The sequence below is a fragment of the Peromyscus leucopus genome, chromosome 6 (genome assembly GCF_004664715.2).
Source record: "Peromyscus leucopus breed LL Stock chromosome 6, UCI_PerLeu_2.1, whole genome shotgun sequence".
NCBI lineage: Eukaryota > Metazoa > Chordata > Mammalia > Rodentia > Cricetidae > Peromyscus > Peromyscus leucopus.
This window is the reverse complement of record NC_051068.1, coordinates 4,172,291-4,200,232: the sequence shown is the minus strand read 5'-3', so window position 1 is coordinate 4,200,232 and position 27,942 is coordinate 4,172,291. Positions and strand designations below refer to the sequence as shown.

Sequence of the window (27,942 nt, the reverse complement as noted above, 5' to 3'; positions counted from 1 at the left end):
ATCATTTTGAACCCCTTAGATAAAATACTTAATAAGAATTTACTCAGCCTTGTAAATAAATTTAAAAAGTTAATTGACCTGCACAAATTTGCTAGCAACCTTCCATCTCCCATGGTGCTTAACTTCCAGTAATATAAAGAAAACAGTGCTTCATTTTACTCTCCTCTCAGATATTAATGCTTATGAGGGTTCAGTCTATTCCAGTCTGTTACTTGATATGGATCCACTAAAGTGCTGCTTGGAAAACTGAACTTCGTGGAAATATGACTTAGTGGCTACTCTATGAACTTGGCTTAGTTAGGTTTTTTCTTTTTTTTTCCTCCATCCCTCCCTCCCTCCCTCCCTCCCTCCCTCCCTCCCTCCCTCCCTTCCTCTCTCTCTTTGTTTCTTTCATTGTTGCTGTTTGTGTTTCTTGGTGCTGGGGATGGAGTAGTCATTATGAGACAACCAAACTAAATCTCTAGTCATGGACTAGACTTTAAAGTGATGATTAGTGAAATGTTAGTGGATGTGATTCTGGCTCGAAGTGTTATCTTTTTAAAGAAAATCCCTAAATGAAACAGTATGGAAAAAGAAAATCTCTAAACTGACATTTCAGGGTCTTGTCCCACTCTTGAAAGCTCTTTCAGAACGAAAACACTAGAAAATAGTTACATACAGGCTCAGTGGGAGTGAATCCTTTTCACACCCAGCTAAATCAGGAGAGTTATGTTTTTTTAAAAAAGACTCAGAGGAGAAAGAAAACAGGAATGTGGTGAAATAAGGAGGAGTAAATCTTTATCCCAGCAGGTGGCCAGAAAGCCTGAGGTGGATTCTGGGGAACCTGAGCCACTCTCTGTGGCTCTCAGGTGTAGATGAGTTTGCCCAGTGCTGTCAGCTGAGTCCCCAAATGCCCCTGGATCGACCCATGTGTCTTATTTCTTTTCTATACACACTGCATGTTTAGCATGAAATTTATAGACAACACCCAGAAAACATGATTTTAAAACACTTCTCAGTAATGACCAGTGTCAATCTTAGTCGATTCACAGAAGGAGTCTATCTATGACCGAGGTGGCAATTTCATTTTTAACTCTATAGAAGTGCAGTTAAAAAAAATTAATTGATGAGATTAACCAGAGTAAAGAGAAAGATGCAGTTTTGAAGAGATCACTCTTGAAAGTAGGATCATGGTTCTTTGGGATTGTCTGAAAACAGGAAGTATGTAAGTACTAATGCAGGTAGAAGTGGGAGGAGGGTCTAGCAGGATGTCTGGATGTCTCAGAGGGGGAGCTGTTGTTCATCTAGTTCCCAGTACCAAGTGGTTGGTAGCTCCCAACCTCCTGTAACCACAGGTCCAGGGAACCATACCTTTTCCAGGCCTGTGCAAATACTGCACTCACATGCACATACCTATACACAGATGCCCGGAAATAAAACGACAAATCTTGAAAATAAAAGTGCGTGTAAAAGGAACACACTGAACATACTATATTAGAACCATGCAATGGAAGTGGCCACAGCAAGAACAGAGAGACACAAAAGAATCAGTACAAGTTTCAAAAAGATTTACCTGAAAAATGAAAAAATGATGGTAAAGGAGTAATTTTCAGAAAAACACAAAAATGTAAGACTTGATTGGAGTGAGTCCTTTCTGATTTTAGGTACTTACATACATGGGAAATTAACACATTTTATTAGAGGGCAGTTTATATACAAATGGCAATACTATAAATCTTTTAAAATAGATATCGTTATTTAAAAATTAATTCTCTAATAGCCATATAAAGTATAACTTAAATGTCAGTTCTTGAGCCTCACAACACATTTTTTTGAAGAAATACCTTCTATTTAAGGAGCACAACTGAGACTTGGGATGGAGTTTGAGAGTAAAATATGTAAAATAAAATTCAAGCCCAGTTGCATTTTTACTGGTTCTGTGTAGGGTCAGATGCTGTCTTGAAAAGCCATATATGGTGCTACCAGTAGGGATCCAAACTCCTTAAATAATGGCAGATATTTCATTAATTAGGCATTTAGCAAAACCAAACACCAAGTAATAGTACAATAACCCTGGTGTCACACATTAAAAAAAGTCTGTCACATATGCTAAAATTGAAAGAGTAAAGCAGCCTGAGTGTGAGGACCAGTGGTCAGGCACTAGTGAATATCTCAGGTTCAACTAGGAAAAATAATCCATTATGGATAAACAAATCATCTTAAAGAAAATTTTTAGTATTTGGATCACTAAAAATATTCAGGAATTTTAGCATGATATAAAGTAGTTAATTTGTATTACATGATCTGCTACTTTTGTTAGTTTGGAGTACGTCTTTGAGAATATTGGACATCATACTTCAAGAGTCCCAGGTTGATATAAAACCTTTAGGGGGCTAATAGTACCAGGAATGTGGTCAGGAGTAAGCGTTTCACCTCCCACTTCTGGAGATTAGATTTGTAAAGAGAAAGAGGTCACTACTGAAGACATTGTGTGGTACAACACGCTTGTCTTTCTACCTCAAAAGAGTTTCATCAGCCAAGTTATTTGTACATAAACTTAAGCTAAAATTGTGCTGTGCTTATAGACACACGTGTTGACTTTCCATTTGAATAGATTCTATTTTTGTTGCAAAGATTTTCCTGTTAACTCCTGAGAAAATCCTATTAGTAGTGAAACATTAAGTGTTTGAAATATTTAGCATTACAGTTAAAAACTTGGAATAATTCATTGCTACCCAGCAAGTTACCCATGAGAGTTGGGATTATAGATGTGTGCTAACACATCTATAATTGATTTTAATTGATTGTCCTTTCATTAATTGTCCTTTAATTGATTTTAAGCAATTACGTTTAATCAATTATGTTTCATCAATCTTTTCATTGATCATATTTAAAAGTATTTTAAAAGTTATATCACATCAAAGAAGCATGGGAGGTTGCACAGACAGTGTCCTACTTTTAGTGGTGAGCATACTAAATACAACTTTACTTCTGAGGTTGAGCGACTGAATTTTGTCAAGGGACTTTTCTGTGTCTGCTAAAATCTTCATGTGATTTCTAACCTTAAATCCATGTATGTGTTGGTTTACATTTATTGATTTATACATGTTAAGTTAGCCTTGCAACTCGGGTGAAAACAGCTTGTTCATGCTATGTAATTGGTTTGTGATACTTTTTGACATTTGCTTTTGTGTGTGTGTTTCAGGCTTTGCTATCAGGTCAAAGAAAGCTTAGTAGTCTGACAATGTGCCTTCCCTTCCTATTTTGTAGAGTGATTGGAGGAATATTGATATTATAAAGTGTGGTTTTGTTTTTTTTTTTGGTGCCTGTCCTGGATCTCACTCCGCATACCAGGCTGGCCTTGAACTCACAAAGATCCACCTGGCTTTGCCTCCCAAGTGCCAGGATTAAAGGCATGTGCCACTGCCTCCTGGCAGTGTTAAGTGTTTTTTAAAGGTTGTCCAGTCTTTGACTTTTTGTGTGTGTCTCAGGGGAGGGGCTGTTACTATTTTACTCTCATTCTTTCCTAATGATTTTGAAGATGGTATCTTCTTAACCCAACTTCTGTAGATCATAGGTATCTTTGAATAAATTAGTTTCTTCCAGATATTTCAGTATCTTTGAATATAAGTTTTCAAAGTATCCTAAATGATCCCCTGCATTTCCCTGGAATTCGCTTTGAGGCCCTTCTGTCATTTCTGATTTTTATAACCGTAGTCTATTAAACCTTGCTTGTGGAAAGACTGTGGTCTGTTTTCGAGAAGTTTCCCTGGGCTGCTGAGAAGACATGTATTAGGAGCCTGTTGGGTGTTATATTCTATAAAAATTCATTGTAGCCATTGAATCTATGGTATAGTTTAATGCTTCAGGTTTTGTTGTTGTTGATTTTTAGTTTGAATGAACTATTTAAAAGTATGAGGGGTCTTGAGCCCTGGGCGAGAGACCCCCCAAAGAGACCACCAGAGTCATGAACTCACTGAAATGCAAAAGCAAGGTTTATCGAAGCTGTTCAAGCCATGGCAGGGCCCTCATCAAGCCATCCAACACATTAGAGGCTGGAGGAGGTGCAAGTTCAGTTTTTAAAGGCAAAAACGACAAGGTTACATCATTTAGGGGTGCTAGTACAGGTATAATTCTGATTGGTTCAAGATTTAGGGGCTTTCCAGAATTTTTGTGTTATCTTACTTTATAGTTTTAATTGGTTGTTTGTCAAACTTTATAGATTACCTTCGGCATTGGGGCATTCTGTGGTTAATCAATTTGTAGCGAGCACATACCCCTGTATGGGGGAGGAATAATCACTCTTGATTCAGACTTGGTATAACACTCATTTATTCACACAGTAAGATTACAAGCAATATTCATCCTGTCTTCCAAATGGAAGCAGGAGTACCTCTCCAGGTGTACAGGTCTGGACTCGCCACATCTGTTCCTCTGGATCTTGGGTCAGCCTTCCTCAGGTCAGCCATGTCTCAGGACAGGATCTCACGTCTCTGGCAGAGGAGAGTCATCTTGCATGAGGGCCTGAGGAGCTCTGTTGGTCCGGTCTGAGGCTTCATGTTTTATATTCTTTCCTGGCTTGGTTTCTAGTCTTATCCCTACTTCCACACAAAGCTTATAGCTTATCACTACTCCATTCGTGGTTTACTTATACCATTCTATTGCTTATCACTCCTGACCAGGGTTGTTCACCCTAGGCCTTACGTGTGTTCCTTAAACAATTGTTACCAGATAGCCCTTCAAACATCCTGACTTTACACTTTGACTATCTCTGGCACTGGGGCATTCTATGGTTAATCAGTCGCTACCAGATGGCTCTTCAAACATCCTGACTTTGTCCTGGGACCTATGTCAGCAGTTCTGAGAATCTTGAAACTCAGTCCTGTTTCAAGCTGGGGTGAAGGGCTTGCTTGAAATGGGGGTGCTTTGGTTCTTCAAGGGGGACATTGATTATCCATATTTATTGTAATAGTAACTATCTTTCCAATTATCCATATTTGTCTTATGAATTTGTAAACCTCAACATGCCATTCATATATATGTAAAATTATTAGATCTTCTGAAGAAGTATTTACATTTATTTATCTGTGTGTGTGCATGTGTGTTTATGTGTGTGGGTGTTTACATGCCATGGTTCATGCATGGAGTTCATAGTACAACTTACAGAAGTCAGTTCTCTCTCTTTTGTATATTACTAAAAGGACCAGTTTTAATAATATACTTTCCATGTGCTCAGAAGAGAAACTACAAACAGCAAGATTTATTTTTGCGAAATGAATCTAAATACACCAAACTCTTTGTCCATCTACTTATTCCTCTGGGATAAAATCCTATCTACATAGCTACAGTTCTGTACTCAAGCCAAGTTCCTTTCTTGCTTGATTTGTCTCTCCCTTTATCTGTTGTCTCCTATAAGTTCTATCTTAATTCTTTAATCTTAGTTCTGCCTCATCTAGGTCCTTCTCATCTTGTTTTTACTCATCTAGTACTTTTCTGTCTACCCCTTCCACATCTTCCATCCTGACCTCCAGTTCTCTAGTCAAAAGTCCTCTCCAGCCAAAATCCTCAATATCCTCTCTTTGGTGTCCTTATACCTCAGTTCCCCTCAGTCTCTGAGGTGTTCAGTTATAAACCCAAGCCACAATGATCCTCTAGCAGAGCAAGGTCACCAGGCTGGAATTCTTACAGGGTCATAAAGGCAGGTAAGGATTTTCCTCAGGCAGTGGCCCTCAGGCTTTCTTTTACAACCCAAATGAGTGCTAATGATGGGTTAGTCAAGAAAGGAATTTGTGTGCTCAATCTACAGTCCTAGAAGTTGTTAGGTAGGAAATTAGGAGACTATTAGTAAGGTTGTAAGGAATGAGGGTCTTACCCTAAATTGCACAAGAAATAAAGCTGTCCTCCTGAACTAGGAAACAGGTGTTTTTTTTTGTCGTCCCCCACCCCCTCTTTGGCCTTGGATGCTTGATAGGTATTTTAGATATAGACACTTAGGAGTTCTTGGAAGCATGAGTAGCATTACAAGAGAATCATTGTGGAAACCAGTTTATATATATATATAAAAGCTAAGATATCACCAAGACTTCTTAAGCCATGACTTGACCTTTGGAGAAGTCCTTGGCTTTTCCAAGTAGCAACTTTTATGATATTTGCTGAATTCCATGACATGTTCCTGCAGCTTGTAGCATCTCTCCTCCCTCCATGTGGGTTATATGTATCAAATTTATGTCACCAGGCTTGACAATAAGTTCCTTTACCTGCTGAGCTATCTCAAAGGTCTCGTTAGAACTTCTTGATCAATTTTTCATTCTAGTTGTGTACACTTGTTTTACTTATGACTATTTTTAGCTATGTAGCATAAGAATAGCTTTGCCAGCTCATTTTTAGCTTTTATTTACTTAATATATTATTTTCTATCATTTAACTATCAGTCTTTGGGGGTCTCCACTACTGAATGTTTTTCTCTCTCTCTCTTTCTCTCTCTTTCTGGACAATAGATAATATATCGTTGTATGGTTGTATTTTGTTTTATTCCATTCAGTAAAACTTTATTTATTTATTGGTCCATTTAGGTTATTTACATGAAAGCTAATAGTTAAGAGATTTTTAATAATCCCTAAAATTTAGATAGTTGCTTTTCTAATAGGTTGGGTTAATACTTTTCTTTCTCCACTGTAAATATTGGGAGTGGTTGGTTTACTGTGCTAGACCTGATGAATCATTTCCTAGCTCTTCTTTGTTTACCTGTTACTCTCATGAAATGCTTTTTTTCTTGTACATTCATGATTGGCACTATCACTTTTTCTTCTGTACCAGCTTGGTAGTCAAATACTGTCTTAGTTTTTGTCTTGGGATATTATTTTTTGTGTTGAATTTAAAAGACAACTCATCTGGATTTAGCAATCTGGGTTGACATTTATTTACTTACAGAATTTCATTCATACTTTCTTGGTTTTTAAGATTACTTGCAAAGAAACCCATGTTATTCTGACATGTTTCCCTTAATAAGTAAGTTGGTGTTTTTTCCTACATCTTTTAATGGTGTTACTTGTTTTGTATTTTTGACATTTGCCTGTAATATGCTATAGAAAAGTGGTCAAGTCTAGATGAGCTTCTAAATGTGTCTTGTGTTTAGATATCCATTCTTTTCTCTAGATTTGAAAATTTTCAAGTAATTATTTCATTGAGTGGACTCTATATGCCATTAGTTTTTACCTTAGCTTCTGATATTATACCATGAATTTTTGGTATCATGATGCTATATATTCCATTTAGCTGTGTTATCTATTTATCTATCTATCTATCTATCTATCTATCTATCTATCTATCACCTATGTATCTATCTATATATCTATGTATCTATGTATCTATGTATTTATCTATCTATCTATCTATCTATCTATCTATCTATCTATCTATCTATCTATCTATCTATCTATTTTTGAGGCAGGTGCCCATGTAGATAGACTAGGCTGCCCTCAAACTTTCTACACAGCCCAGGACAGTCTTGATTTCTGATCATCCTTTCTCCACTACCTAAATGCTGGGATTACAGGCATATGCCACCAAACTAAGCTTATGTGGTACTGGGGATACATCCAGGGATTCACTCGTATTAGGAAATCTTTCTACTGGAATAGAGTCCTAGCCACTCTCCTTTTGTTTTCTTTATTAATATTTGAATGTCTTATGTTCTCAAAAATTTTCTACATATTTTATCTTTCTTCTATTTGTTCAAGGGTGATTTGGCCATACTTTCCAATGTGATTTATATTTGATTCTTTGAATATTTTTTTTAAAATTTCCAACAGTTCTTTTTCTCTTCAAATTCCAGTTTCCATACTGAATTTTTCTTACACAATGTTGACATTTTTATGTATATTATTCATCTATTCACACACTTTACCGAGAGATTTTCCTCTGTGTTGCTCATACTCTTCTCCACATCCTTAGTTTGCACCCTCCTTGAGGTCTTTGATCGCTTTTACAAGTGCACTGTTAAAATCTTCACCAATCATTTTACCTGCTACATCACCTTTGAGGTCAGAAGTTGAGGAGTTAATGACTTTGGGAACAGTCATGCCACTTTGTGTATCTATGTTTCTTTTCTTTCTGTGTTAAGATTGAACATATGTTGGTTTCAGTATCTATTCTGATTTAATGGGGAGATCATCTTATGGAGCAGCCTACTATTGAGGGCTTTGTCTCCTGTGCCACTCAGAGGAAACAAACAAACTACCATAATAGCCACAATGCCAAAACATATAAAATCCTGATACACTTAAAGTCAAATGGATTAATGTCCACTAATTAATCTTTAATGTCAGAAAATAGAAAATAACAAGACATATAAGGGTTAAGCTATGAAATTATTACTTACCTGTACATTATATATGTATTTATAAAATTGTTTCAAGTAAATGTAGGAATAGTGAAAAATAAAATGAAGGAGGAAAAGAAGTGAAAATGGAGAAGAAATGTTACATAAATTAAAGGAAAAATAAGAGGATTGGAGAATAATGTTATGGAGGGGAACATGAAAGAGCAGATATTAGAAAACAATCTAAGATAAAGAAAGCAAATAACAAAAAAGACTTTCCAGTTATGAGAAAATTCAGAAAAAAAGATGCACGTTAGAATGTAAATAAAAAACATGAATATTGAAAATGATGAGATTAAATTAATAAAGATGATCAAAAGCTGAAAAGGTAATTAAATAAAATTCAGTAAAAGTATGAAGGAAAGTACATTTTTTAAAATCATAAAGTGAAAATACTTCTAAAATTACAGTAAAAAGGACAAAGCTGAACTATAAGGAGAAGATAGAAGAGAAAAGGAAAAAAGACAGAAATATTGGAGCAACTTTTGGGCCTCTTAAAATGTGAAGACTGTAGTGATGTGAATGTGTGAGGATCAGGGTACCCTGTGAACTCTTGGATCCTTGTGCTTCATGCTTGTGTTAACCTTGGATTGTATACATATCTGATGTGCACAAATAGTGTCTTCAGTTTAGTTGGTTCTCTTTCATTGAGTAACAGGAACCCCATTTGACATACTGAGTTTGGCCTTCTATGAGCTAGGCAGGTTCGTTTACCCTCTGAGACTCTATGGCTTTTGGAGGTGTCTAATGACTTACCTAGGAAATGTCTCCAAGGGCAGGGGAAGTCCAGGAACTAACTATAGCACTTAGATCTCTACAGATGTGGGCTCTGCCTTTGTCTATTTAAGATTTCCCAAGTGTTAATCATTTATCTGTAGGGATGCACTTCAGAATTGTTGGACTCTGCAACACTGAATAACCAATAGGTGGTTCTAGAAGTTGAGCCACCTTCTGACCTCAAGTTTACTGCTATCAAATTCAAGTATTATGTTGCACCAATGTAATCTGCTACTACCCCAGAAGGTCTAGTTTTATGCTATTCTACTATAACAGAGCTTTCTGAAGACTGTTCTTTTAGTTTGTCAGTATTTGGCCATCTGCTCTCCACCACTGCTTCCCAGGGTTATTTCTCACCATTAATCTGTTGTAGGTTAAACTCAGGCTCCCTGATAAGTAGATCTTCCTTGTTCTTAGATGACAAGGTAGCTCAGTTATAAGGATCCATCTCCTAGTAGCAACTAGCTACTACCATGTACACTGATTATTCTGTAAAAGAATAATACTTCTACCCTACATTGCATATTCAGCCCCAGAACAGGTAACTCAAGTTTTCTCTTTAGGTGCTACTAAATTGTAAAAGGAATCAAGAAACCAGAGCCTGATGCTTGGAAACATGGTTCTATAGTTAGAATTTTCTTTGGGCACCGACCAACTCCCAAATAAAGACACAGAGGCTTTTTATTAATTATGAATGCTCAGCCTTAGCTTAGGCTTGTCTCACTAGCTCTTTTAACTTAATTTAATCTGTTTCTCTCCATCTATGTTTTGCCTTTTAACCTTTGTTTCATTCTGTATGTCCTACTTTCCTGCTTCTCCGTGTCTTGCTGGCTGGACCCTGGCATCTCCCTCTTGTCTCCCTTTCTTTTTTCTTGAGCCTAATTCCCGCCTCCTACTTATTCTCCCTGCCTGGAAGTTTCACCTATATCTTCTACCTCATTATTGACTGTTCAACCTTTTATTAAACCAATCAGGTGCCTTAGGCAAGCAAGTTAAAACAGTAACATATCTTTACATAATTAAACAAATATTCTGTGACATAAACCAATGCAACACATCTTCACGTAGTTAAAAAATATTACACATCTTTGCATAGTTAAATAAATATTTCATGACATGGTACCTGAACACACTCAGAGAAGCAAGGGTGGGAAGGAAGAAAAACAGGAAAGCTGAAAAGGGAAGTCATGGAAGTAAACTGATAAAAGCCTATAAAGAGAAGTAAACTTACAGGCAAGGCACACCAAGAGATTTCCAGAGCATACAGTCAGTGATGAGGGTCTCACCCTCAGGGGTAGGCCCTGGTAGGCCCTAAAACTGGATAAAGGGTGTAGTCAGTACTACTCAGGCATAGGCATTTGCTGTGGGCAGAATCCTGATGGCCAGATGGCATCTCCAGCCCTCATCTGTGGGAGTCCAACAATAGCTTGCTGATATACTGAGTTTGAAGCCAGAGCCTGATGCTTGGAAACATGGTACAGTATGAGCTGGGCTCTTCTGGAGCCCTGCACTACAATGTCACCAGGCCCAAAAGATGCTAGGCAGTATTTGAGCCCATGGGATCAGCTCTGTGGTGAGCATGCCTGCATCAGCCTGTCTGAGACAAATGCCATTTCAGCTTGCCAGCAGGCACTGTGATAAGCTTTCCCACCACCTCACTATTAGCATATATGGTTTCTGATGCATTTTTCTTCAGGATCTCAGCTCATATTACTAAAAGTAGTCAAGAAAAGACTGCTGTAGAGAAACTAATGGGCCTAAGCAACTTAGTAGAGACACAGCTCAGGAGAGCGTCTCCCAGACAATTCACTCAGGGAGCCTCAGAATCCTGCTAAGATGATTGTAAATGGGAGTGTTTGGACTAATCACAATCATTTGGTCATTTAGTTAGGACCAATCATAAGTATTGTGCCAATTACAACAATCATAGTCACTAAGGCTTGTATTTTGAATCAATACTAATCACTGTCTCTCATCTTATTACCAGTCAGAGTTATCTTTAGAACCAGGAAACTATTCTGACTCTGGTCAACGTGGAAATGATTCTTTGAAGCTTGTGATTAAAAGTTTGCTATAGACTGTCTCTAATACACTCGCTGAGGCTGTGCTTTGGAGAGTTAGGACAATCAACTTTCATCTTTTGTATTGTTGTCTGGAGGGATCCTGGAGCTTTCAACATGACTGGTGCTGGCATAAGGCTAATCCAGTTGGCTGTTTGACTCATAAACATTTTACTTAAAGCATTTCAGGAAGAAGAGAGAAAGAGTTCAATACCTACTTATTAAGGAGTCAAATGGTTCAGTCTACAAGATTATTGATTATTTACATGAAAAATGAATGTCAGGAGGGCTGACAATACAAAGTTAAAAATTGTATTATGAATACTACTAATGATTTCAACAAGGCTTTAACATTCTCTCTGTCTCTGTCTCTGTCTGACTCTCTCTCTCTCTCTCTCTCTCTCTCTCTCTCTCTCTCTCTGTGTGTGTGTGTGTGTGTGTGTGTGTGTGTGTGTGTGCTCAGTGCAAGGGATAGGAGTCACCTTCATCTTTCTTAAGGCTATTCATACTACTGTGAGCTTCAGAATTGTATGCAAGAACTGAAGAACAGATTCCTGCCTCTACTTCCAAATGGTTCCACTAAAGGGAACATAGTGAAGCCTAATCATGTGTACTTTTAAACTTGAAGCTCATTGATATAGATTGATTCTCTGATCCTTGGGCTACATTTTGAGTGACATTGACTTATAAATGATCTGGGAAGAATGTGTGAATGTTAACAATATGTAAATTGTGTTTTTCAGAAGAATAAATTCAACTGTACTAGAAGAGCTCAGTGCCCAGGAACCAATGTCAGCTCTGTACAGATACAAGGTGATGCTGATTATTTCATCAACCATCTTGGAGTTCCAACTGTGCAGTTTGCTTATGAGGACATCAAAGCATTAGAGGTAATTGTTTCTAAACATGCAAAATACTCACACACAATGTAGCAGATGTGCAGATTTGATTTTAACATAGTTTTGTATCCATCTTCCATACCAAATAGGTCACTATAGGAAAGGGCTTTATTGTGAAATAATCTTGTTGTTCAGAGGCTTTGAAATGTATTTGAAAACATGAACTTTAAAGGGTGTTCAATTCAATTTAGAAAGATTTACACTGTCACTCACATTTTCACAGAGAAGTTCACAACAAGAAACATCAGTTGTTGGGGTAACATCAAAACAAGTGTAGTCTTCAGTGTTCCAAGAAACACATAGAATGTGCAGAAGACTCTCCTCTCTGACCAAGGGAAAATACATTTCATGTGCTCTGCGTTAATCTGAGTCTTGTGGATTAGCTCTCCAGGATTGTCAGTAGTTTGTATACCTGAAAATATTTTCCCCAAAGAATAACATGAAATCATGATTCATCTTCATTAACCTTGTTTCTCCATTCTTATGGACCTGAGTCCTTCCCTGTTTCTCAGAATCTAAACTTTCTTGCACACATTGTTCATGTGTCTGTGAGAGGTTCTGGAACACCCTGATTTAGGAAATTATTACATTGAGAACATATTGATTATAAAACAGAGTGAAGTATAATATGGTCCTTAAATGTAGATATGTCCAGAAAGAGTATTTCACTTATGTTTGCGTAGACACACTTCCAGCTATGAAGTTCCTAAGTTCTAGTTGACTTGGCACTGTTTAATGTTCTACGTATACACAGCTCTCTGTTTTACACTCTAGTTTTCCTGGAGATAGTGATCATTATTCACTTAAACTCATGGAGACAACAGACTCCAGGAGAATCCTATTGTGGGAAGATTAACTCTTTGGTAATGTAGAGTAATGCTTCAGATTTACTTGTTAAGATTTTCATCCACCATCTTTAAACAGATTTTAAAATTATTATTATTGTTGTTGTTTGAATGAATATGGAGGGTGTACTTGTTGTAACAGGCATGTAGAATGTAAGGAGAAATTTCAAGAGTAGGTTCATTCCTTTCGAAGTGGAATCTGGGACTGAGCAAGCTCCTCATGCTTATGAGGCAAATGCTTTCATCTGCTAGTCATCTTTCTGCCTTCATTCACCATATTTTAAAAAATCGGACACATGTAGATATGGTGATTCTTTCACATAAACTCAGTATATGCACATTAATAAATAATCACCTGTGCTGCTACCTGAAGCCGTGTTGATGTCCTTGGCCTGTGCTGCCGCTGAGCGCTATGATGGTGTTCATGGCCTGTGCAGCCTCAGAGGGCTGCGTTGATGTCTGTACTACTACCAGAGACCATACTGAAGTCTTTGGCACATTCAGCTATCTCCAGAGACCATGATCTGTGCTCCCACTGATTGTAAAGGACAAGAAGCTACGTTTGCCGTGGTATTGATGACTGCAAACTCACAGTTGAGGAAAAGGGGCAGAGAAGGCATCTGTGACAACCCCTACCTTCCCCCACCAAAAGAAACAATAACTTAGAAAGTCACTGAAGAGAACTCTTAAAAAGTGTGATAAGGATGCTGAAGTGTAGCTATCCACAGTTGACAGCTTCTGGAAGGGGTGTGGTTGCTGAAGGATTCAGTTTTCCTTAAGGGGTTTGACACTGGGAGTTTGGATATGCACCAGTAAGTATATGGGCAACACAAATTAGACTTTTCTCCTCCTCCTCTTCCTCCTCCTCCTTCTTCCTCCTCTTCTCCTTCCTCCTCCTCTTCTTCTTTTCCTTCTCCTCTTCCTCTTTCTTCTGCTGGTGTTGCTGCTTTTTCTTTTCCAAAGTGTCAGGTCACAAGGGTTGTGGGGGCAAGCCTGGGAGGACTGGGAAGTGAGTGAGCTCAGGGTTCATGATAGGAAATTCCCAAATAAAAATAATGTGAAAAAGATAGATATATTAAGAAATAACTGAAATTTTCCTGCACAATACCTATGAATTTCTCTCATCATCCCCCAGTCCTAGCACACCTAGCTCTTGTCTTATTCTTAAGTTGATTGATAGCTTCTGTCTTGTGCACCTAACTTATTTTGGTTAAGTTTTCAGCCACAAGTATTCTAGCATAACTGTGGGACTTGAGTAAATTCCTACTAGACAAATTATTTAAGGTCTCTTGAATTTATTTTTAGAATGAACTACTTTGGTTCACTCTGGAGCACACAGATTAAATGATATTGTGTGTGATTACGGCTTAGTTAACACTGTGCTCATGCTAAGACCCCATCAACTATTAACTACCAACCATAGCGATTAGCACAATTTCTTGTCAGGATGTAGGGTCCAGAGATTAGTGGAGCATTTCTAGATAACTTGGAAGCATATATCAGTGTGTGAGGTAGGAGCTGTTCATTGTTAAGGATCACAGAGGAGGGCTGAGATAATCAGTTGGAGAATATGGGGAAGCAGATGAGAGAAAGCAGACTGGAAATGAGGTACAATGAAGCCTCCAGGGGATGCTATTATCACTGGGACACTCCTGAGGCCAATCTGTCTCCTATAGAATGGCCTTACTCTGAAGAATGCAACAGTGTTTCAAACTGTACTTGGAATGCCTAACTCTTGTCTTCCAAACCATTTTTTATTATATTTGTTTCTACAAAAGAAATTAGTAGTGAGTCCCCCATGCTTTAATGACAAATGACCGTGCTTATATTGATTTAGTGGGGAGGTTTTAAAAATAGATTTGTCCCTTGCAAAATAGGGTTGCTTATGATGAGATAATTTTGTATGAACTCTCTAAAGAACAGATATTAACCTTTGCTTTCTGTGTTAACCTATCATAAATATTTGTACACAGCTATTAAGAGGAATTTTAAATATTGCAAAGCTTCATGTAGGATATTAAAATATTTTACTACGCCCATTAGTAAAATAGTCAAGGAAATTAGAGCCTTGTCGCAAATTTGCCTGGCTTTCAAAATTCAATTTTCACATGTTTTCTTTAGAGAAGTGTACCAGAGGCCTGGAATCAAAGATCCTGTTTCTGTAGATCTGTCACTTCTCAGGTTCCTTGTGCATCTGTGCCTCTGACACTTTACCTATATCTAAGTAAAGAAAATTGACACCAATAGTATCATCCACTATTATCATTTGAATTTAGAATTTCCCCCACAGGCTCATGCTTTCCCGAGTTGGTCCTCAGGTTGTGACACTAATATGGAGGTTGTGTCATCCTTAGAAGGCCTGATTTGATTGGCCCAGTAGGTGTGGGCTGGGACTTGTAGCTGTTTCTACCTTCTTTTCTTTGCTTCCTCTCCTGCTGCCATGTAAGGAATCTCTAACATATATTTCCACCACCATTAACTGCTCTGGACCTTCCTTGTTTCTATAGACTGTAATACCTCTAAATATGTGAGGAAAAAAATGAATACATCTAAAATAAAAATAAGTTCTTAACCCAACACAGGTAAAAACCAACAATGCTGACCAATAAACTAGAATAATTATAACAATGTACCATTTTTTAAAATGCTATAATTGTTACTCTTGCCATTTGGAAATTATTATTAAATACAAAAGGATTACATGAAAACATGTACTGCACTAACAGGGCAGGCAATCTAACACCTGGTGACTAAATCAATACTAGGAAGGTTGCATGGAAAACATGGATCCATTGGGTAAAGAGAGATTCACATTTTAAGCAGGATGGAACATACTAAGTGTTGAATTTCCTCATGCTACAAAGATCAGCGTGCAACTCAAAATTTATTGTTTTTTTTTTTTAAAGTCCCCACTTAGTATTTTTCAACCAAAGTTGACTATACTTAACTGAACTGGTGAAAAGCAAAACCCTGGGTACATGGGACCTCTCTACATTTAACTATAACAATTAAATCATGTGAAAGATCCTCTGAGATCACAGCAGCTCCCTGAGACACAGACTCTGCCAGTTCTGATTGGACCAAGAGCTCCAATTGTACCAAGAATTCCCATTGGAATAAGAGTGCCCTTGGACCTAAAGAGGCTCCATCAGGGACAGACACTTTTTGCACCAATTGGAGGAAGAGATGGGTAGAAGCCAGTGCAAAAATACAGTCAACAACATAAAGACCAATATGGCACCACCAGAAGCTTGTGGTTCTATATCAGCAAGACCTGAAAATCAAAACACAAAAGAAGCTGAAGTAATCAACCTTAAAAATGATTTTAAGAAGATGTTAGAGGTCTTTAAAGAGGAAATGAAAAATTCCCTTAAAGAAATCAAGGGAAAGACAAACAGAAAAATTGGAAGAAATCAATAAATCCCTTAAAGAAAGCCAAGAAAAAGCAATCAAACAGGTGAAGGAAACAGTTCAAGACTTGAAAACTGAAATAGAGGCAATAAAGAAAACACAACCTGAGGGAATGCTGGAAATGGAAAACCTGAGTAAATGAACAGGAACTAAAGATGCAAGCATAACTGAAAGAATGCAAGAGATGGAAGAGAGAACATGACATGAAAGATAAGATAGAGGACATGGATTCATCAGTCAAAGAAAATATTAAAGCCAATAAAATCATAGCACAAAGCATCCAGGAAATCCAAGACACCATAAAAAGACCAAACCTAAGAATAATAGGGATAGAAGAAGGAGAAGAATACCAGTTCAAAGGCAAAAAAATATAACAAAATCACATAAGAAAACTTTCCCAACATAAAGAAAAAAATACCTATGAAAATATAAGAAGCTTACAGAACACCAAATAGACTGGACCCCACCCCCAAAAGTCCCCTTGCCACATAATAATCAAGCCACTAAACATACAAAACAAAGAAAAAAATATTAAGAGTTGCAAAGGAAAAAGGCCAAGTAACATATAAAGACAGACCCATCAGAATAACACCGACTTCTCAATGGAGACTCTGAAAGCCTTTACAGACATTATGCAAACACTAAGAGACCATGGATACCAACCCAGACTATTATACCCAGCAAAGTTCTCAGTCACCATAGATGGAGTAAACAAAATGTTCCATGATAGAACTAGATTTAAACAATACCTATCCACAAATCCAGCCCTACAGAAAACAATAGAAGCAAAAATCCAACCTAAGGAGGTTAGATATACCAATGAAAACACAGGCAATAGATAACTGCACACCAACAAATACCAAAGAAGGGAAACAGACAATATTGTCATCAAAAATTAATAGGAATTAACAATCACTGGTCATTAATATCCTTTAATATCAATGGACTCAATTTTCCTATATAAAGACACAGGCTAACAGAATGGATATGAAAACAGGATCCATCCTTCTGCTGCATACACCTCAACTTCAAAGACACTACCTCAGATTAGAAGGCTGGGAAAAGATTTCCCAATCAAATGAACTCAAGAAGCAAGCTGATGTAGCTCTCCTAATAGCTAACAAAATAGACTGCAAACTAAAATCAATCAAAAGAGATCAGGAAGGACATTACATATTCATTACAGAAAAAAACACACCAAGATGAAGTCTCAATTCTGAACTTTTATGCCTCAAATACAAGGGCACCCACATATGTGAAAGAAACATTAGTAGAGCTTAAATTGCGCATCAAATCCCACACATTAGTAGAGGGAGACTTCAATACCTAACTCTCACCAATGAACAGGTCTACCAGACAGAAACTTAACAGAAAAATAAGGGAACTAACAGATATTATGATGCAAATGGACTTAATAGCTATTTGTAGAACATTCCACCCTAACACAAAAGAATATACCTTTTTCTAAACACTCCATGGAACCTTCTCTAAAATTGACCACATACTCAGTCACAAAGCAAATCTCAACAGATACAAACAAAAAAAAATTGGAATAATCTCCTGTATTTTATTGGACCACCATGGCTTAAAGTTAGATTTCAACAACAACAAAAATTACAGAAAGCCTACAATCTCATGGAAGCTAAATAATATTCAACTGAATCACCAGTGAGTCAAGAAAGAAATAAAGAAATAAATTAAAGATCTCCTAGAATTCAATGAAAATGAATGTACTACATACTCAAACTTATGGGACACTATGAAAGAAGTGCTACAAGGAAAATTCATAGCACTAAATGCTCACATAAAAAAGTTGGAGAAATCTCACACTAGCGACTTAACAGCAGACCTGAAAGCTCTAGAACAAAAAAGAAGCAAACTCACACAGGAGGAATAGAGGCCAGGAAATAATCAAATCGAGAGCTGAAATCAATAAAATAGAAACAAAGAGAACAATATAAAGAATCAATGAAACAAAGAGTTGGTTCATTGAGAAAATCAACAAGATAGACAAGCCCTTATCCAAACTAACTAAAAGGCAGAGAGAGATAAAGAGAGAGAGAGACAGAGAGAGGGAGGGAGGGAAGGAGGGAGGGAGGGGGAGAGAGAGAGAGCATTTAAATTAAAAAAAATAAGAAATGAAAAGGGAGAGATAACAACAGACATTGAGAGAAGAGAATCATCAGGTCATACTTCAAAAACCTGTACTCCACAAAATTGGAAAATCTAAAAGAAATGGACAATTTACTGGATAGGTGCCACATACCAAAGTTAAATCAAGGCCAGATAAAAATTTAAATAGACTGATAACCCCTAAGAAAATAAAAAGTCATTAAAAGTCTCCCAACCAAAAAAAAAAAAAAAAAAAAAAAAAAAGCCCAGGACCAGATGGTTTCAGTACAGAATTCTACCATATTTTCAAAGAAGAGCTAATACTTCATATTGTTCCACACAATAGAAACAGAAGGAACATTACCAAACTCTTTTTTATGAGGCTACAGTTACCCTGGTAACGAAACCACACAAAGATGCAACAAAGAAAGAGGATTATAGACCAATCTCCCTCATGAACATGGTTGCAGAAATACTCAATAAAATATTTGCAAACTGAATTCAAGAACACATCAAAAAAAATTATTCATTCTGACCAAGTAGTTTCATCCTAGAGATGCAAGGATGGTTCAGAATTAAAAAAAAAAAAATCTGTCAATGTAATACACCATATAAACAAACTAAAAGAAAAAAAAACCCACATGATCATTTCATTAGATGCAGAAAAAGCCTTTGACAAAAATTGAACACCCATTCATGACAAAGGCCTTGGAGAGATCAGAAGCAAGGAACATGCCTAAACATAAAGAAAGGCAAATTTTATAACAAGCAAACATCACATTAAATGGAGAGACACTCAAAGTGATTCCACTAAAATCAGGAACAAGAGAAGGCTGTCTACTTTCCCCATATCTATTCAATATAGTACTCAAAGTCCTAGGTAGAGCAATAAGACAACAAAAGGTGATCAAGAGGATACAAATTAGAAAGGAAGAAGTCAAAATTTCACTATTTGCAGATGAAATGATAGTATACATAAGTGACCCCAAAAAAGCTGATAAACACTTTCAGTAATGTGGCAGGATACAGTGTTAACTCAAAAAAAATCAGTAGCTATCCTATATATAAATGATAAACAGGCTGAGAAAGAAATCAGAGAAACATCACCTTTTACAATAGCCACAAGTAATATAAAATACCTTGGGGTAACTCTAACTAAGCAATTGAAAGACCTGTGTGACAAGAACTTTAAGTCTCTGAAGAAAGGAACTGAAGAAGATATCAGAAAATGGAAAGATCTCCCATGCACATAGATAGGTAGGATTAACATAGTAAAAGTTGCAATCTTACCAAAAGCAATCTACAGATTCATTGCAATCCCCATCAAAATCCCAACACAATTCTTCACAGACCTGGAAAGAACAATACTTAACTTCATAGTGAAAAACAAAAAAACCCAGGATAGCTAAAACAATCTTGTACAATAAAGCCACCTTTGGAGGCATCACCATCCCTGACCTCAAGCTCTACTATAGAGCTATAGTAATAAAAAACAGCTTGGTATTGACATAAAAACCAAAAATGGACCAATGGAATCAAATTGAAGACCTTGACATTAATCCGCACACCTATGAACACCTGATTTTTGACAAAGAAGCCAAAACTGTACCATGGAAGAAAGAAAACATCTTTAACAGATGGTGCTGTCATAAATGGATGTCAACATGTAGATTGCAACTACATCCATATCTATTGCCATGTCTAATACTCAAGTCCAAATGATTCAAAGACCTCAACATAATTTACTTACTTGATAAAAGAGAAAGTGGGAAGTAGTCTTGAACGCAGTGGCACAGGAGACCACTTCCTAAATATAACACCAGTAGCACAGACAGTGAGAACAACAAATGATAAATGGGACCTCCTGAAACTGAGAAGCTTTTGTAGGGCAAAGGACACTGTCAATAAGACAAACTGACAATGTACAGAATGGGAAAAGATTTTCACCATCCCCATATCTGATAGAGGGCTGATCTCCAGAATATATAAAGAATTCAAGAAACTAGATATCAAAATACCAAAATCCCCAATTAAAAAGTAGGCTACAGAGCTAAGCAGAGAATTCTCAACAGAAGAACCTCAAATGGCCAAAAGAATTTTAAGGAATTGCTCAACATCCTTAGTCATCAGGGAAATGCAAATCAAAACAATTCTTAGATACCATGTTACATCTCAGAATGGCCATGATCAAAAACACTGATGACAGCTTATGTTGGAGAGGATGCAAAGCAAGGGGAACACTCCTCCACTGTTGGTGAGAGTGCAAACTTGTACAGCCACTCTGGAAATCAGTATGGTGGTTTTTCAGAAAACTGGGAAACAATCTTCCTCAAGACCCAGTTATACCATTCTTGGGCATATACCCAAGGAATACTCAATTATACCACAAGGACACCTGCTCAACTATGTTCATAGCAGCATTATTCATAATAACCAGAACCTGGAAACAACCTAGATGCTCTACAACTGAAGAATGGATAAAGAAAATGTGGCATATACAGACAATGGAGTACTACTCAGCAGTAAAAAAACATCATGAAATTTGTAGGCAAATGGATGGAACTAGAATATATGATCCTGAGTGACATAACCCAGACTCTGAAGGACAAATATGGTATCTACTCACTCATAAATGGATATCAGATGTAAAGCAAAGGATAACCAGACTATAATCTACAGCTCCAGAGAGGCTAGCTAACAAGGAGAACCCTAAGAGAGACATATGGATTGCCCTGGGAAGGGGAAATAGATGAGATCTCCATGAGCAAACTGAGGGTAAGGGGGGCAATGGGAGTTGGGGTTATGGGATGAGAACATAAGGGAATGGGATGGTCGAGCTATGAAAGAGATACCATGATAGAGGGAGACATCAAGGGAACAGGGAGAAATAGGGTGCTAGGGAAGTTCCCAGGAATCCACAAGGATGACCCCACCTTAAACTACTAGCAATAGTGCAGAAGGTGCCTGACCTGACCTACTCTGGTAATCAGATTGGTGAATACCCTAACTGTCACCATAGAGACTCGATTCAGTAACTGATGGAAACAGATGCAGAAATCCATAGCCAAGCAACAGGCTGAGCTCCAGGAGTCCAGTTGGAGAGAGAGAAGAGGGATTCTATGAGCAAGTGGCATCAAGATCCTGATGGGGAAACCTATAGAGATGACCAAACCAAAATTGTGGTAACTCATGAACTGTGGACTAATAGCTGCGGAGCCTCTGTGGGACTGGACTAGGCCTTCTGCATAGGCAAGACAGTTGTTTAGTTTGACCTGCTTAAGGGGCCTCTGGCAATTGGATCAGGATCTGTCCCTGCTGCATGAGCCTACTTTTTAGAGCCCAGTGCCTATGGTGGGACACCTTACGCAACCTTGGTGCAGGGAGGAGGGGCTTGGACCTGCCTCAACTGAATGTACCAGGCTCTGCTGATACCCTTGGCAGTCCTTGCCTTGGAGGATGTGGGAGTAGAGGGTGGGTTTGGGGTTAAGGTTGGGGGGCAGGAAGAAGGAGGAGAGGGGCACCTGTGGTTGCTATGTAAAATGAACAGAAAATTTCTCAATAATAAAAAAGAAAGAAAAAATTATGTGAAAAAATTGAATTTTAGAAAATTAAGCAATTACAAAGGCATAGTTTGTTATATACATAGGGTATTATTGGTTTTGCCTTTAATGAAATCCAGCATTTTAAAACCATGTCTGTGAAATTCCTCACTTTATTCATGTTCTCGAATAAAACTTTTCTCCATAGTTTTTGTGGATTCAAATATATCATCTGAAATTACTTAGAGCATCATTCATCTTTCCCTTTCCTTTGCATCTCTAGCTTTCCAGTAACTAAAGCTCACAAGTGCAGAAATCAACATATGTGCCAAATGGCGGTGTGATTTCTTCTTATAAGATGTTGCCCTATTAATTGAAACACCTCTGATTTTCAGCTTCATTTTAAATAAGGTTTTAAATTCATAAACACTGTTGCACCTGTGCATTCTGCACAGATTAAATACAAAGTAGAGATTGTCGTAAAGGAAATGAAAAGACAGATGCTTTCCAATTAAGGGCGTAGTAGTTATGACAAATGGCAGCCCAAGCACACGGCTTCTCTCACTTACCACCTGTTTGACATTGTTTTTGTTCTAGACCAGTGTATTTACTCCCTGCAAGGCATGTCAGAGGGCCGACCTTCTTAGTGTTTCAGTGATCATTTATGCGCATCAAGTTTTATAGCACAAATTGAAGCTCTGTCCCCTCACTCCATTGAACCTTAGATTTCTTGCACTTCTGCTTGAAACATTTTATTTTAAGCCCAATACACTGCTATAATTTAGGATTTTACATTTATATAACAATGAGATATAAAGATATTAAGGCTTTTAAATAGTGAGTCATGACATAATTGTTTCAAGATTATTTAGTGAGACAGTGACAGAAATCTAAGCATCAAAGCCATAATGAAATATGTTATTTTTCCTTACAAGCTAACTGACTTTATGACCAATCTGACTCTTAAATGAATATATAGAAAAATGTACACATGGGCATGTATGAAATCTAACAATGAGTAAAATTTGAGGGGCAAAGCTGAGAATTCATTTTTATGTATAGCATCAAATGCAGTAGCCAAATGCATGCCTATTCAAATGAAGATATGTTTGCATATTTTTGCTTTATTCTGATCATGAAAGCAATATTTTTATATAAATTACTAATCATTCTTTCACTCTGTTTTCTGTTCTGAACATAGTCATGGCATTGTTAGGTTAACATTTGGTTGCCATTCAAAAGCCAGTTCCAAATTGCAAACTTCAGTAGCCAAAATAGTTGCATTTCTTTCTGCATATGTTCTACTGATATTTTGCAATATCTGATAGAAGCAATCCATCCTAATAAGTAAATATTTTGTGCAGTTTCAATAAGTGGCAGTTTTAACCTTTCTTATCTAAATTTTTCTCATTGGAAACAGGAAGAAACAGTTCTTTGATGTCTAGATAATTATCCATAATCATAACTTATTTTAGGAAACCCACTTATACTATCATGTCAAAATAGATGGTATTGTTATTTTCCCATCAGATATGTTTCATTAAGAGTTGCCAACTGTGTCCACTAACCAACTACAGGCACTAAGAATCCTCCTCGATTATAACTTTTGCTTTTATAAATAATATAGTATTAATACTGTATTTTAGTATTGATATAATATGTATTACTTACATATAAATATTACATATTTATTATTAATAATTAAATGAACTATAATGTGAATTAATGAAAATTTTGGAAATTAATCAAGCACTGGGGAGCTTTTCCTAGGTCCACTGTTTGCTGGCAAGCATTAGGACCTGGGTGATATTCCATAACCAAATTATAATCTGAGTTTGGTAGTGCATGCTTTTAACCACATCACTGGGAAGGCAGAGACAGAAGTACCCCCTCGGCCCTGTACAGCCAGCCTTGCTTAAGCCAGTGAATGACCAAGTACCAGTGAGAGAATCTGTCTCAAAATAAAGTGAATTATTTCTGAAGGAGACACATAATGTAGATTCTGTGGCTTCCACATGTATGCGCATGCATAAATGTGCACATGCATTAATACATACAATTCTGTAAACACACCTGCATACAAAAATAAAAATACAGATGTTTAAAGAAAAATTCATGATTGAGAAGAATGGTGTTTGCCTTACATCTTTTATAAATCTTATTGGTACCATTTAACACAAAACAGTGCTATTTTAATCGATTTCTGCATTTATTTCTTTGTAACATGTTGTCTTTGTGCATGTGCATAAAGAAAATTTCAACTAATACTCTTTTTCATTAAAAACAATTTTTCTTTAGTACCACCTTTATGTTAAAAAACTAGCTCCCTAGAGATTAATTTATGTGTAGAATCTGAGTTTATGTTAAGGAACTAGCAGTAGCTTCTGAATAAAGAGCAGCATTGAGAGTAAGAAAAGGTGTTTTGTTACTGTCAGTTTGAAACAGTTCATATCTCGGGGAGACGTGAAAGTCTCTGGACGGGAAGAACACTGCTGGGGAAGCTGACGTCCCTAAGCTGGCCTGCTTTGTTTTATATAATGCATTACAAGTGTTCAGCTTCACCTCATTCAAGGATATGAGCTATGATTCAGTATAAACCTGTGTATGCCTTTGCTGGTCATCTCTGGGTATTACCACCCCACTCACCTGAGAAATCACATGAAGTAGAAAATATAGCACTGCCATAGACCGAGGCTCCACAGAAGAGTCTGCCTTGTAGAGACATTCTCTGGAAGAGAAGGTTAAACCCCAGTCAACAAATCAGCAGTTACCGAGCAGGATGGGAAGCCTTGATTGCACGATATATGAAATGGCTGTCACACAGGGAGTCCTATTAAAGTTGCTGTGTGCTTCCAAGAGCCTGAGGAGTAAACACACGAAATTGAAATCTGAGACAGATATGGGGAGAAAAAAACAAAGACTGGAAAAACTCTTAAGACTCAAATGGATAATTCAAAAGCCATACTTCAAATTGCTTAATATTTTGAAATGGCTGCAAGGAGGACAGTTTTCCTATGCTGCTTGTCCCTCTTGGAATTCTAATAGAGAACATCTATTCTGGATTGTTGTCATCATCTGTCGGGCCTGCTGACAGTCAGCTGGGTAGCTGGGTAGAGGCATGCAGATTGAAGAGACAATGAATAAGACAGAAAAGAGTCGAGAGGTCTGCCGGTCAATGCCAGACAGCCCCGAGTTTATTTCACAGCCAGCTTATATACAGTTTTGAAGGACAGAGGTAGAACAATGCACAGCACAGGCATTCAACCACTATCTATCCTGCCTTGCACCAAGGAACAGGCAGTTTCATTTTCTATCTCAGTGTACCTCTGGAAGGCATCAGCAGCCTACATCTAGTTAGTATGTTCCCTCTCATGGGCTAATCAGGACTTTCTCACAGTCCTGCAAGGAGACTCTGTGGGCTAATCAGAACTTTCTTACAGAACTGGAACAAACAAGCTTGAACTCTATTGACTCAGAATAGATTTCAGATTCAATCTGGGAAACTGAGTCATTTGTGGGTTCCCACAATCATCAGATCAAAATATGTGTCACAGGTACTATATTTCAGTGTCAGTGCTGTTTTGTGGAACTGGACAATGACTAGCTCTGTTATAAGGGCAGAAGATACATGATAAAGTTTTATTACAATGTTAAAATGGGCTAAGTGGTAGGCCATGTAATGTTTTGCCAATATTCAACTTCAGAACACATGGTAACTCTCACATGGTTTGTTTAGATATATGTTAATTTAAATTTGTGATTTTTTCTAGTTAACAATTTATGCATGTTTTATAATATTGACAGTATGCCAGACTTTTAAAATATATAAAATGTAAACATAGAGGAAAGATTTCCTCCCTCCATGCAGTCATAGTCTAGATTGGAAATTAGAAATATATACAATCAAATAAACCAAGTACAATAAAAGTTACCTTAAAGCAGGATTAACTGACACTTTTGATTTCTTTAAAACATAATGACCAATGCTCAAAGATCCTGGACACTTATTGTTATGGCTAGTGGTAATTCTCAACTTGATGGGTAGGATTACCCAGGAGATGGGTCTCTGGGCATGCCCAAGGAATGTTATCTTGATTATGTTAATTGAGGTTAGGAACACCCAACTTAGCTGTGCAGGTTTTCTGAAGAGAGTAAATGGAATGGCAGAATGCGATTACTGCTCTCTGTTCCTCCATTGTGGATATATTGTGATCAAGTGTTTCAGATTCCTGCCACTGTGACATCTCATTATGACAATACTGTTAACTGTGAGCTAGCTAAACTAGACTGTTTCCAGGAGCTCATTTTCTCAGATATTTTATCACAGCAACAGGAAGAGAAGCGAAGATACTCCTCATGTGTTCACTTGGGTGCAGGAGAATACTTGCCTGATGTCTATACTACAAATGCACTTTGAATTAGTTATTCATGAGGTATTTTTTGCTTAAACTTGTAAGATGTGAGTATAGAGAACTTACTTGAGAGATCTCTATTGACATCATTATAAAAGGTGACCAAGCAACACTGAAAAGAATAATAGGAAGAGAAAGAAGCAACTCTAAAATTGGAGAAAATTAGTCATAATTAGATGCATTCTAAGCCATTTGCCTCACAGATATCTTTAAACTCTCTAATTTTATAAAAATATCATATCAAAATACTGGCTACTATATACATACAGCCTTTAAAATACAATATTTACACATTCATTTTTTCTATTATTTAATTCAGTTTCTAATTAATTAACCCATAAAGAGTGGGACTAATCCTATTGGCTAAGAGGAGGTCCTATGAAGAATTCATTAATAGAGGCAAAATAATATCAAGGAAAATTATATTTCTAAAACACTCACTATAACATTTGTACCAGATATTGTTGTCTTCTAGTTTCTTTACATATGTTACCATATTTATTTCTTGTATTTACAGCTAACACCTGTGAAGAATTTGTATTTACAGCTAACACCTACTTTCTTTAAAGTTGATGAAACCTGGCATAGAGTAGTTAAGTAACTTAACTGAAGTCACCCATCAATTCAAAGGTCAATTCTTTGAACTCAGCATTCAGTCATAAGATCTCCAGCCTGTATCAGTCACATGTACTTGCACTATTTTTTCTTTCTTTCCTTTTTTTTTGTCTTTTTAAGACAGGGTTTTTCTTTGTAGCCCTGGCTGTCCTAGAACTCACTTTATAGACCAAGCTGGCTGGCTTCAAACTCGGAGATCTGACTGCCTTTGCATCCCAAGTTCTGAGATTAAAGGTATGATTCACCAACACCTGAATACTTGTACTATTTTTAAGGGTTTTTAACTAAACTATAAGGTAGTAGTCTCCACCTCTCACTATCTCCATACTCCAACATGATAATATGATGCTTAATTAATATTTTCCTACTTAAGTTTACAAAAAGTATAATTGAGTCATCTTGACCATTTCCAAAGGTAAATAACACTCACTGTAAATGGGTAATATGAAGTCATAATCTTTATTATGGCATGCATGAGTGGTTATTAGCTTTTTTGTTAATGCTATGTTCCATTATGAAATGAAGTAAATGATTTAATTTTAAATTTCCCAAGAGTACTTTTCATGCAATTGATGCAAATAGTAAAGGAAGACTTTATATCATCCATACTTACTGATACTTATGTTATCCTCTACAATAGACTAAAGACTACCAGAGCTGGAAAATACCCTCAGCAAAGTAACAGGATGCAAAACCAACAAATGAAAACCAGTAGCTTTCCTGTATAACAATAACACACAAAGAAAGAAATGAAGAAAGCAATTCTATTCAGACCAGCTTCAAAGTTACCTATGAATAAACATATCTAATAAATTGAAAGATTTCTACAATAGGAAGTATAAAACTCTGAAAAAAGAAATTGAAAATGAAATGAGCTGTCCTTAAGAAAATAACAAATGCTGCTAAAAATGTG

General features: G+C 37.0%; 1 protein-coding gene across 3 annotated transcripts in view; it reads left to right on the top strand.

Annotated features, from left to right (window-relative positions):
* Window positions 1–27,942, top strand: part of Naaladl2 (N-acetylated alpha-linked acidic dipeptidase like 2) — a 1,293,636-nt gene that overhangs the window by 1,040,679 nt on the left and 225,015 nt on the right. For all 3 annotated transcript variants that reach the window (XM_037207283.1, XM_037207282.1, XM_028875806.2), the window contains one exon: window positions 11,940–12,086. In XM_037207283.1, coding sequence (XP_037063178.1) covers window positions 11,940–12,086 — 147 coding nt within the window. The remainder of the gene's footprint in view (window positions 1–11,939; window positions 12,087–27,942) is intronic.